Source organism: Musa acuminata, chromosome BXJ3-8 (genome assembly GCF_036884655.1).
Source record: "Musa acuminata AAA Group cultivar baxijiao chromosome BXJ3-8, Cavendish_Baxijiao_AAA, whole genome shotgun sequence".
In the NCBI taxonomy this organism is placed as follows: Eukaryota; Viridiplantae; Streptophyta; class Magnoliopsida; order Zingiberales; family Musaceae; genus Musa; species Musa acuminata.
In genome coordinates this window covers 48,111,115-48,124,515 of record NC_088356.1, presented here as the reverse complement: position 1 = coordinate 48,124,515, position 13,401 = coordinate 48,111,115, and the positions used below count along the sequence as shown (strand labels likewise).

General features: G+C 39.0%; 1 protein-coding gene across 1 annotated transcript; it reads left to right on the top strand.

Moving 5' to 3' along the window:
* Positions 1-3,246: 3,246 nt before the first annotated feature.
* On the top strand, positions 3,247-11,231 carry LOC135644446 (ABC transporter B family member 11-like). Its single transcript, XM_065162008.1, has 13 exons — positions 3,247-3,602; positions 4,028-4,487; positions 4,686-4,740; positions 4,837-5,012; positions 5,134-5,355; positions 5,445-5,683; positions 6,334-6,859; positions 7,023-7,296; positions 7,478-8,358; positions 8,739-9,005; positions 9,458-9,721; positions 10,059-10,352; positions 10,748-11,231. The coding sequence occupies exons 2-13, from the start codon at positions 4,134-4,136 to the stop codon at positions 11,099-11,101; spliced, it is 3,906 nt and encodes a 1,301-aa protein (XP_065018080.1). The 5' UTR covers positions 3,247-3,602; positions 4,028-4,133; the 3' UTR covers positions 11,102-11,231.
* The last annotated feature ends 2,170 nt before the right edge of the window (positions 11,232-13,401 follow it).

The window sequence follows — 13,401 nt, the reverse complement described above, 5'->3', positions numbered from 1 at the left end:
TATTGGATTCTAAAACCATTTCCTAATCTTTCATTCTATATCTTAATTGTATCAATAATTGATTTCCTAATCTTATTCTGATAGTGGAATCCCACTGATTGATTTCCCTTTCCTTTTGCTCTTTCCATTATCAATTTTTTTATTTTTTTCCCTTTAAGAAATAAATGAACTTCCATTAGAAATTTGCTTATCTCTTTTTATTTTACAGAATATGTGTCAAGAAATCTTTCCACTTAACATAACCAAAAAAAAAAAAAATTTCCTCCCTAGTTATAATTTTAGATTCTCATTTAATATGAGCAGAATCTTAGACTATTATTTGCTCTTAATTGATAAAAGCACATCGAGAATATATTATTTGAGCATCAAAAGCTAAAAATGTGGTCTTTTCGAAAATAATGCATGGCGTAGTACAGTGGTGAGTCCTCTGAATCCATCCGAGCAAGAGTTTTTATAATATACTCATTATGCTCATATAAACCAATCATTATGTGGGATGTATACGTGGTTATTGTGATGTATAGGTGTTCTAAACCTGTTATGTATAAAATATAGTAAATTGCTTTACGTCCATGAGTATAAATAGTGATGCAATAATCATCCAAGAGGTTTTAATATCCAAAGCTGGTCGAAATCTGTGGCGTCTCTTTTATCTCGGAGGTATGTTTTGTCTTTCTTATCATCTTTCAATGTCTTTGCTTCGAGTTTTGATCTAATCGATCGGGAGATTAGTTTCTTTTCTTTTCTTTTATTGTTTGTTGTATATTTGGTTTATGATCGAACGATGAAAACTGAGAAGAGAAGGGGTGAGGGTGGGATCAGGAGGTGATGAAAATGGTGAGATAGGTTTTTAGATACAGTGGCAGCAAATGGAGATGACAATGTGATGTCGAAAAAGATCAACGAATGATCAAAATGGGGGGGGGGAAGGAAAGCCATTGCATGATCGATACAGTAGTTCAAATCTTGAAGCACAAAACAAAGAAAGAAGCATGAGACAAAATTATTCCCCCACCAAAACAACTAGAAGATGTTGTCATGGAAGAAAGAAGAAGACAACTCAAAATTATTCCCCCACCAAAACAACTAGAAGATGTTGTCATGGAAGAAAGAAGAAGACAACTCAAAATTATTCCCCCACCAAAACAACTAGAAGATGTTTTATCTCTCCATCAAATTTTGGATCCCTAATTGATATGATCATTGTTAGAGTTTCATAAAGTATGCAGAAAATTCATGGGTAATAATAGCTAGTGATCATTTAAATTACCCATCAGATTAGGAAAAGAGATGATTTTAGATTAATCGAATTGGATGATGATTGGGTTCGACAATATTAGAATTACCCAAATTCTCTATAAGATTATCCTTTAACCCATAGGTCCCAACACACTAAAGGAATAATAATAATAAAGTTACAAAGGAGCTTTTCTTTTCAATGTGATGGTCGTATCTTCACAAATATATCTATTTCAAAAAATCTCTCTCTAAGACAGTATTAGATCATTAAGACTTTTAGGTTAAAATTTATCCGATAAAAAATTTTACTATCTTATGACTGATAAATTAAAATGTAAAAAAAAAATATACTTGAATTAGTTAAATATAATATCTATTTATACATATTAGAAAAGAAGATTTTCTCATACAGTTAGGAAAAATCTTATCTACCACTATTATAATTACTATCATTTAAGTCACTAACGTTCTTGTTAGGCGTCAGCCCTTATATGGTGTTCTATTAAGCTAACTTGAGTCGAGAGCCCAACTCGGGTTCAGTTGAATCCACGTAATTCACGTCCAAGCCCAACCAAATTATCGATTTGGGCTCATGGTCTCTGTTAGGGTTCCACCGTCGGTTTGATCAAGTGCTTTAAAAGTAGTGCTGGCGAGCCATCCCCATCCCAGGCCACACAATTGGCCAGCATAGTTACAAACACATGGCGATCATTGCACGGGACACCAACATGAGCTCTACGGTGACAGCTCCTCCTTGTGGTGGCCGCATCATGCCCATTGTTTTCGCCGGCGTGTGCGGCCGAGTGAATGAAGACAGATTTGAATTCCTACCACGGGAGGAAGCCACCAACCCACGAAAAGCAGCCTGCTTTTGAAAAGTAAGAGAGTTGGTCAATGGCCGATGCCCCACCGTGTAGGAAGATTCTTCCCCACTGACGCGAGCGACCGAGGCCCCTCATTTTGGTTTCCTCCTCCGGAAGAGAAGGGAGAAAGAGAGCCGGCATAGCAAGCTTCCAAACCTGACCGGGTCACCGCATTGAATAGTGAAACCGACCTTAATCCTTGTCGAAAATGGCTGAGATCAAGAAGATCCTCTTCTGCGTCTCCTTCCTGCTTGTTTCGGAGTTGTCAGCTGTTGCGGTGACAGTGAAAGAATGGATTGGCCGGTTCAATTTGGTTCCGGTCTGTAGATAGACCCGAGTGGATCGCATCATTACAAGCGTGTTTGGTCGAAAAGCCACGAACCGGACCGGTCCGGTTCGGACAAATCTGCATAGGGTAGGTAAGCACGACGTCACATGGTACAATTATTGGGAATCAGGACACATCTAATTGACCTATCATAAAATAATTGACCTCTATTGAAAATGTGGGATCGACTAAGGAAAGAAACGAACCGGTGGGGCCGGTTCGGGATAGATCAATAATTTAAGGCAACGTAGCCAAATCTGCATAGGGTAAGTAATCAAGACCAAACATGGGTCAATAAAACCACTAAATCAAGTGAAGTATATGCCACGCGTCTAATTTTGGGAATGATGACACGTGAAATGGAAATTTTTGTGACGTCTGGACCACATATTATTGACTAAGCTGCCACGCGTCTGGACCACATATTATTGGAAAGCTAGTCAGAGATCGGCACACGACATACTTCATCTTTTAGGCTTGATGATCCACTGAGCTCCATTAAGCAGTGTGTTCTTAATTTTTAGCTTCAAAAAGATCAACTGCTGATTTCTTCTGCGATTCTATACACTCACAAATCAACCATCCTAACCAGATCCAGATTTGCACCTTCAAACATCTGATGTAGCTTTCGGCTTCTTCCACATGAAGCTCTTTGTTGAAATATATCATGAAATATTTCTTTTGTTGTATAGAATGGAAAAGATAGGCAGTGATGGATAAAAGGAAGCAGAGGCAGATGATCGACTGCAGGGTTTGGTTGGAGTCCACCGCGTGTCGGCCGACAAACCATCGTGGGGAGGATATAAGGCATAAGCCAACGCAAACCGCTAAGGGTTTGGTCAAACTCCACATGCAACAATCTAAATGTCCAACGCCAAGCGCACCTTCTCTCCGAGATGAACGCTGGCGATCCTATAATGAGTAACGAGAAAGATGGCATATGCTGTCAGTTGCCATTGCGGTGGACCATTCAAAGTGCGGAGCAAGAAACGTTTGACCACTTGCATGAATGGGTGTAAGGTAGTCAATATAAACTTGATCCCCAAGGAATGGGAACCTTCTCCCATCGTCGCATCATATTCTTCAAAGCCAAGAGGCATGGAGCATGTGTATATATTTGATAGCCCACTGCCCTAGTGGGGAAGGCAAAGAGACCTGTGTGGTCTGGGAAGGTGAGTTCTTCTGATAACTGTGTGTTGTTCCCGTCTGGTGTGGGGAGGTTGAGGATTCTTGATTTCATAGTCTTCATCATCCAGTTGATCTTGTTTGCTGTTTTTACTTGATCTGAAGCAGTTTCTGCTGCTTAGCTTGATCGAGAATCTTATTCCCTGTGCTCTCCCGAACCTTTTATTCTCCACTGCAACATCCCGTTTTTCTTCGGTCATTTTCTATTGCTAAACATCGATCGTTGTGTTTTCATGTTTTGAATCAATCATTCTGGAATACTTGATTGGTGTCAGGTTTTCTGCGAACATGTTGAGATCATGCTTTATCAATCTGATGTTAAAAAGCAGAGCGTCTTTCTTCTTGTCAACTTTGCGAATCCATTTATTCACCACTACTCCTGAATATAACATGAAGAACTTTTTGTTCTCAGAGACGCAGAGCGAGAGAGAGAGAGTTCTCTATCTCGTTGCAGGGGAGAAGGGGAGTACTGCCCACAGATTACTATTCCAGTTAAGACCGGGCTACAAACGATAGACATGGGTGTTGTAGGCGAAAAGGATTTTGGTACTGTTGCAGATGCTGAGAGGACTCAAGAACAGGGATCATGTAGCAATTCTGCGTCGGACAAGCCGACAGCGAGTTCTACGGAGAATCAAGATGTGGAGGCCAGGGGGAACAACAAGGATCAAGATAAGACCAAGTACTCTGTGCCGTTCTACAAGCTGTTCTCATTTGCAGACTCCACAGATGTAGTTTTGATGGTCCTGGGATCGCTGGGTGCCATGGGAAACGGGCTTGCCCTACCTATTATGACAATTCTATTTGGGAATCTGATCCAGTCCTTTGGAGGAGCTTCGAATTTAGATGATGTGATCGATGAAGTTTCCAAGGTACGCGTATCGTCATGCTCAGAGCTTACCATCTTAATGCTTCACATCTACGTTGGTTCCTCAATCATAAGAATTGAAATATCTAGCATGTTTTAATGGTTGACCACAAATTAGATTAGGGTTCTTAGGAGGATGACTTGGTGCCCAGATTTCATAGTGATTTATACTTACTCGTTGAAATGATTTAATAACACTCAGGTATCACTGAAATTTGTCTACCTCGCAATTGGAGCAGGCGTCGCATCTTTCCTCCGTAAGAATGCTTTAATTACTACAAACATATGACAGAAAATTTACTTCTACCGTTGCGTTATGATGGTGGTTGCTGAAAAATTTTGATTTCTGTCAGAGGTGGCTTGCTGGATGGCTACCGGGGAAAGACAATCTGCAAGAATAAGGAACTTGTACCTGAAAACCATACTAAGGCAAGAAATTGCGTTCTTTGACAAGGAAACAAATACAGGTGAAGTGGTCGAGAGGATGTCTGGCGATACTGTTTATATACAGGATGCCATGGGTGAGAAGGTACTTATTTCATGTTTGCATTTTCGCCTCGGATGGCATCAGTCACTGTTTTTGAAATTTATCTACTGATATGTCAGTGTAATCCTTTTTCGTCGCAACTTATTTCCACTGTTTTTCACAGGTGGGCAAATTCATTCAGTTGACATCGACATTCTTCGGAGGGTTCATAATTGCATTTGCTCAAGGGTGGCTTCTCACTCTTGTCATGCTGTGCACTATCCCCCCATTGGTAATTGCAGGAGGCGCCATGGCTAACGTCGTGACCAAGATGGCATCACGGGGACAAGCAGCTTATGGAGATGCGGCAAACGTGGTTGAGCAGACGATTGGTTCGATTAGGACAGTAAGTTTTGTTTGTTTTAGAGAGATGAAGACATGATAAAAGAGAATTGTCTGACAAAATTTCCCTATGGAATCTGACTTCTTACACAGGTTGCTTCTTTCACTGGAGAAAGACAAGCAGTAAAGAAGTATGATAAGTCTTTGGTAAGAGCATACAATGCAAGTGTTCAAGAGGGTTTGGTAGCTGGATTAGGCCTTGGAACTGTCATGCTTTTCATGTTTGCTGGGTATTCCTTGGGAATATGGTATGGCGCAAAATTGATACTGCAAAAGAGTTACACTGGCGGCAAGGTCATCAATGTGATATTCGCGATCCTCACTGGCTCCTTGTAAGTGTCGCTAATTGCAGTTTATACTTATTATGACACTGTCATAAGTGTTGCATAATGTTTCATGCTTCTTGTATGGTGGCAGGCTTGATGTTGATAGTGAAACAATATGCCTTATTAGGTGGTCTAAAAGAAAAGGCACCGAGAATTTTCTCTCTAGGCATTGTGCTAACAAACTTTTCTAACATGCTAGTCTCTATATTGAGGCCATTATGTCTCCATGCAGCTATCGTTTTTTCCATAAAAAACTAATATGCTCATAATTGTGATTGTTAGCTTGTTTATTGACATGAATTATGACACGAATCTGAATGATCGGTCACAGAAATGGTGCAATGAAGAGGAAAATGGCATCCAAAGCAAATCTTAGCCTTTACTCTGACACCGATAAAGAGATATGAATATGAACATGTTCTCCACTCATTCAAGTTATTATTATGCTTTTTTTTTTAATGCATAGATGATATGGATGCACAACATCTGTAGAAGTAGGAACTTTGTTAAACCATTACATAATTGTTTGGTTCGTCTTGGCATTCTGCAACGTTAAAAAATTTCAAGAACTCATTTGTAAGATCAGATTATTTTGATTTCCTTTTCCAAAAGTTTTGTGCACCATATTTTGAACTTATCTTCATCCAATTCTCCAGCTCATTAGGCCAGATAGCACCTTGCATGACAGCATTTGCAGCAGGACAATCTGCTGCTTATAAGATGTTTGAGACGATCAAGCGAAAGCCAGAAATTGATGCTTATGATGCCAAAGGAAAGATACTTGATGATATTCACGGGGATATTGAATTTAGAGATGTTTGTTTTAGTTATCCAGCCAGACCAGATGAACAGATCTTTCGTGGGTTTTCTCTATTCATCCAGAAAGGAACAACTGTTGCATTGGTTGGTGAGAGTGGAAGTGGAAAGTCAACTGTTATTAGTTTGATTGAAAGGTTTTACGATCCAAATGCTGGTGAAGTCCTCATAGATGGAATAAACCTCAAGGAGTTTCAACTCAAATGGATTAGAGGAAAAATTGGGCTTGTGAGTCAGGAGCCGGTCCTATTTGCTTCAAGCATTAGAGACAATATAGCGTATGGCAAGGATAATGCAACTGTTGAAGAAATCAGAGCTGCAACAGAACTGGCTAATGCTGCCAAATTCATAGATAAATTGCCCCAGGTAAGAACATTTCTGCTTTTAGGAGCTTCCATCATTGATCAAAAACACCAAACTTCATAGACACTTCTTATATGTTAAAAACTAGGGATCTTCTTTTCTTGACTTCATATTAGCTTTTCTTCTTCTGAAATGATCAAATGTTGGATAAAACATTAATTTTCAGGGTCTTGACACCATGGTTGGAGAACATGGAACTCAGCTATCAGGGGGTCAAAAGCAAAGAGTTGCCATTGCTAGAGCAATTCTGAAAGATCCTCGTATTTTACTTCTAGATGAAGCTACAAGTGCGCTTGATGCTGAGTCAGAAAGGATAGTACAGGAAGCACTTGATAGAGTCATGGCAAACCGTACTACTGTTATTGTTGCTCATCGATTGAGCACCATTAGAAATGCTGATACAATCGCTGTTATACATCGAGGATCAATGATCGAAAAAGGTAAATATTTACTGATGCTATAGAAGTTAAGTTTGCCAAGGATCATTTAGCTCATCTTCCTCAAGTTGTTGACAACCGAGCCATGAATACTTCTCTATGCTTGTTTAGATGAAAAAGAGCCAAAAATCCAGCCACCTTGTATAATGACACACAAATTGTTAACATTTACTTATGTTTCCAGGTTCACATACAGAGCTCTTAAAGAATCCAGATGGAGCTTATAGCCAGCTCATTCGCCTGCAAGAAGTGAACCGAGATGCAGATAATGTAAATGGACATGATTCAGAAAAATCTGATGTTTGGATTGGTTCAGCAAGGTCCTCAAGCAAAAAAATGTCTTTCCACCGCTCAATTAGCCAAGGATCATCAGGCAGGCAAAGCAGTAGCCATTCGTTCCAAGCTGCAGTTGGTTTGCCTGTAGGAATTGATGTTCAAGATATTACATCTGAGAAAATGGATCCTGAAATTCCTAATGAACGGTCAAATGAAGTACCTCTCCGCCGACTTGCATATCTTAATAAACCAGAGATCCCAGTCTTGATGCTTGGCTCTTTTGCTGCCATTGTTAATGGGGTCATATTTCCCATGTACGCGATACTCTTATCAAATGTGATAAAAGCATTTTACGAGCCACCGCACAAGCTTAGAAAGGATTCTAACTTTTGGTCTTTAATGTTCCTGGTGTTCGGTGGGATTTCTTTAATTGCCCTACCAGCTAGATCCTACCTTTTTGGCATTGCAGGATCAAAGTTAATTAGGAGGATAAGGCTAATGACATTTCAGAAGGTGGTTAACATGGAGGTAGAATGGTTTGATATGCCAGGGAACTCAAGTGGAGCAATCGGAGCAAGGTTATCAGCAGATGCAGCGACGGTCAGAAGTCTTGTTGGTGATGCACTCGCATTAATTGTTCAGAACATTACAACATTGATTGCTGGCTTGCTGATTGCTTTTATTGCCAATTGGCAACTCGCTCTAATAATCCTGGCTTTGGTGCCTCTCTTGGGTCTGAATGGATATGTACAGATGAAGTTTGTGAAGGGGTTCAGCAAGGATGCAAAGGTATGGTCCCATAGTTCATAATGTTTCTTTGTTGAACATGCATAAGATATCTGTAGATTGCATCTATTGATTTACCTTTTCTCTATGTATTTTCTATAGATTGACTAGAATTAATTACATAGTACTTCTAACTCCGTCATTGAAACAAATAAACGTTTGTATTGTGCTGAATTATTTTAGTAGAAAACATATTTTAAAACCCAACTGGATGAACTTGTTTGGCATATACGATTTTGAACATATTTAATTGAACTAAAAAATTGTTCTCTCTAGGAAAATAAGTTTGATATTTTCTACTAACGTCGAGAGTTCTCTTTTGTTAGAACCAGAAATTTGCTATGTTAATGTTTTCTAACGATTATCAACTACAATGGCTGTAGATAATGTATGAGGAAGCAAGTCAAGTTGCAAATGATGCAGTTGGAAGCATCAGAACAGTTGCTTCATTCTCTGCTGAAGAGAAGGTGATGGAAATCTACAAGCAAAAATGTGAAGGCCCCACAAAGAAAGGAATTAGACAAGGGTTGATCAGTGGTGCTGGATTTGGTATTTCCTTCTTCTTGTTATTTTGTGTTTATGCGGCAAGCTTTTATGCTGGAGCACGATTAGTTGAGAGCGGGAAGGCTACATTTGACAAAGTATTTCGGGTACGTGATTCTAAGAAACTTCTATTACTCGAGATTTTGTTAAAAAAAAAAAAGTGAACTTTTCTTGCATGTTTGATGTCTGAAAGCTTAAAATTTAGCTCGTAACACATCTTCAAGATATCAGAGTGAGAACCTTGTCAGAAGACGCTCACAATCTTTAAAGCTGAATGTGTAGATGAGTGCATCTGTTAACTCTAAAACATCACTAGTTAAAGAACATGTTCCCCAATTAAAAGACAATTTTTGCGAGAGAACTAGTTCTGGTTTTGCCTATGAACTGCATAATATCCAATGAAATCTTAAAATAAATCGATAAGTTCCAAAACTTGTTACGAACCGTAATAAATTTTGCATGTTGTCTGCAGTACTTGTGATGCTGGTGGAACACATCAAACTTTTTGTAATTGCATTGTTTTCAGTCTCCTAATCGTTGGTCTTAATTTGCTTTGAAGGTCTTCTTTGCTCTTGCAATGGCAGCCATTGGGATTTCTCAGTCAAGTTCCTTAGCACCAGATTCTTCAAAAGCCAGATCAGCTTCGGCATCAGTATTTGCAATTCTTGACCAGAAATCTAAGATAGATCCAAGCGATGAATCTGGCATGACCTTGGAAAGATTGAAGGGAAACATTGAGTTTCGACATGTCAACTTCAAGTACCCTACGCGGCCAGATATCCAGATTTTCCAAGACCTGTGCTTGACAATCCAGTCTGGAAAGGTAAACCAATACTGGTAGATGCATATGTGTACTGAGCACACAAACATACTGATGTGACATTGGATAAATTGCTAGACCAAGACATAGTAGAACAAGTTCATATACTTCCAGATGAAATAGTTGCTACTGGAAATTGCATTAAGTAATAATTAATGTTTAACTTTTTCTGCTGAAGTTTTTTTTTACTGAAGTAATAGCAATCTTTGGTTTGTACCAAAAGGAATTTTTGAGAAGTGAAAATAATTTTTACTAATGAAACTCTTATCAAGTATTGAAAGTATTGTGAGACCTGACCTTATAAAGACACTATCTTATGAAATTCTTTTCCTCTTCACAGACAGTTGCACTTGTTGGAGAGAGTGGTAGCGGGAAATCAACTGTCATATCGTTGTTGCAGAGATTTTACAGTCCTGATTCTGGTGAGATATTGGTGGATGGGATTGAAATACAAAAGATACAACTGAGGTGGTTGAGGCAGCAAATGGGTTTGGTGAGCCAAGAACCAGCTCTGTTCAATGATACAATTCGTGCCAACATTGCTTACGGAAAGGAGGGAAAGGCTACTGAAGCTGAGATCATAGCTGCTGCAGAGTTATCAAATGCCCACAAGTTCATTTCCAGTTTGCAGAAGGTCAGATGCCGAATATGAACTTTTGTTAGATTACAATTTATTACCTATAGAAATCAATTTGTTACTAGTCTAATAATCTCTTCTCTTCATCCCTCAAACTAGTTGTTTCAAAAGGTTCATTTAGTTGGGTCTTAGACCCGATAGGTTCTAGTCGATAATTTCACCTCTAGCATATCAGGCCAGAATTTTATTTACTTGCATTTCTAATTTAAGTCAAACCCTGTTTGTTCTGGGAAATCTGAGGAGCTGATTCCCCAAGATTATGGCAATGTACTAAAAGTGTTGTCCTAATGTCCTTGGTCATCTTAGTTCTCTTATTAATTCGTGAGACCAATAGATTTTACCATGTCTTCCTTGCTTCCATTATCATTTTGGCTAAATACTTCGAATCGCAGGGCTATGACACACTGGTTGGAGAACGGGGAGTGCAGCTATCAGGTGGCCAAAAGCAGCGTGTCGCAATTGCACGTGCCATTGTGAAGGAGCCCAAGATTTTGTTGCTGGATGAGGCAACCAGTGCACTTGATGCTGAGTCTGAAAGAGTGGTGCAGGATGCACTAGATCGTGTTATGGTCAATCGAACCACAGTCGTTGTAGCTCACAGGTTATCTACTATAAAGGGTGCGGATTTGATTGCCGTCGTCAAGAATGGAGTGATCATAGAGAAAGGGAAGCACGAGAAGCTGATAAAAATCAAGGATGGAGCTTACGCCTCCCTTGTAGCGCTTCACATGAGCGCTGCATCTTAATAATCTTTCCTTCCTGCTTCAGTTACAATTTTTAAGGCTTCAACAATTTTGTCATCTCCCTCTCTCATGTATCTGTTACTTTATATACATACATATATATAAAGATGTAAGACAGTAACATCTTATTGAAGGATTGGGTGAATTCTTTGGTAAGAAGCATAAACATCTTGTATCTTCTGACAAATATTAGCCAGAACTTATGGTACAGACAGCACATGCTGCAGCAAATGACTGTGCCACATCAAATTGTTATGTTTTGATTACCAAGCCATGATTATCAAATTGTATTTAATTGAGACATCTCCAGTGAATATATTTAAGAAAAAGTTAAAGAGAGAAATAAAAGAGAGGAAAAGACAGAGGCAAATAGGACAAGAGAAAGAAGAAACATCTACTGGTACATGCAAATCACATCATGGTTACATCAATGTGAGTTTGTAGATCTTGCATCTTCCAATAAACAATGATAAATCTCAATTTAGTTTCCATTTGCTTTAGACTTTCCTTTTAGAGAATCCCTTGTCCATTGGTAGCTTGGCACTTTTTGAGCATTAAGAGCTGAAGAATAATCCCTAACACTTGGGAGTCCTGAATGGTACAAACAAGGGAAGGGGACTTCTACCAACTTCATGGTTGAATGCTAAGGGAACTCAATGCTGTTTGCTTGTATCATTTAACTGCTTTGGTGCACCAAACTGTCATAGACCAGCTGCAAAGTTCTTCTTTGACCCCTTTTAAGCTTTGAAAGGTACATCATCCAAGTCTGAGTTTACAGAAAGTTTCCTTGCAGCTTCACTGTAATTGCATGGTTCTTGCAGTTTCCTTGCAGAACAATATATGTTGGCCAAAGAAAAGAACAGGAAAATATACTGCACAGGTTACGTTGCTTCCAAGTTTCCATTCATGTTAGCCTATAAATTCTGGTGCCACTCCATCTACAAGCAAGTAGTTCTGCTACAGTTCATGAAACAGGTGGGTGGGAGATGGGAGGAGGTTGGAAATCATTGCTTGCTTTCTTTGGATTCACCAGGAAACCCTACCAGGGAGAGGAAGAAGCTGAACCAAGGCATCAGAGGCCAAGGAAGATTAGACGAAGCGATGAGGACGACAATGGCCACTGGTATGCGGAGCCTGATATAGACAGGAAGGCCAAAGAACACATTGAGAAAATCCACAGGCAAATGCAATTGGAGAAGAAAGATATGGCAGACTAGTCTGTAGATCTTGAGCTGAAACACATTTCATCTGAAGTAGACCTCTTGTCATCAAGCTCCTTCCTTGTGTAATGATGCTATAGAAGAAATGAAAAGTCCTCTGCAGTTTGTGTACCACTGATTCTTAGATCAGTGGAAGGCATAAAAATTAGCTGTTATTTTGCTGTAGAACATGGAAAATATTTTCAGTACTATTGGAAAGTATAAAAGGAGACAAATAGCTCATCATAATTATATTTTGCTCTTATTTTCAGGAACAATACTAAGTATTAGTGCTTGCCTTAAGTTTAATTTGCAGATATGGCACATCCAAAGGACAAGAGAGGGATGAGGTACCATAATCTAAGTTAACATCTAAATCTTCTTCATCCCACATGCAATTCAGATAGAAATAAAATTATGTATTTATATTGTTACTACTCTTCATGGTGCTTATTTAATTAGATGCATAGCAGGTTTCAACATGGTAAAAGACGCTACTAGTAAATGTTTATCCAATACATAATAGAGGTAAATAATGATTCATATTATTTAAATCTAAGGATTTAAATAATATGAATCTCTGTGTTTCACATGGCTTGAACTTTGAAGCATCTCTGTGTTCTTCCTCAGAGTCAACATGATGCTTCAAATGCTTAGAGAGAAAGGTTTGACCCATTAAACCATCAGAGGCAAGGCATGGCCAAAGTCCAACATCATCGACAAAAGTGTCTCTAATCTTAGACCTTGAATTAAGATTCAAGATTTCCATGCATTAGCTTTACTTAATTGTGAGGCATTCATTTACCCTTTTACTGTCTCAAGCAGTTGCTGCTTCAGCATCTTCATCACCTGTGCATGAACTGTTCCTTTGCTCATCTCAAACTGCACTGCTGGTTTGCTTGCCAACACCTGAACATTGTGATACAACATTCAAAAAGTTCATGTCCTTATCACTTGTTTGCTGAGAGCTGTCATTACTGAAGCTGATAAGTGTGGTTTCCATTGGAAGCACTGAAGATGAAATGGTTGAAGAAGGAAAGCAAACAAGGGACAGAACATAGCACCACCTTAGGATCTTTGATGAAAGAAAATAACATGCAAATA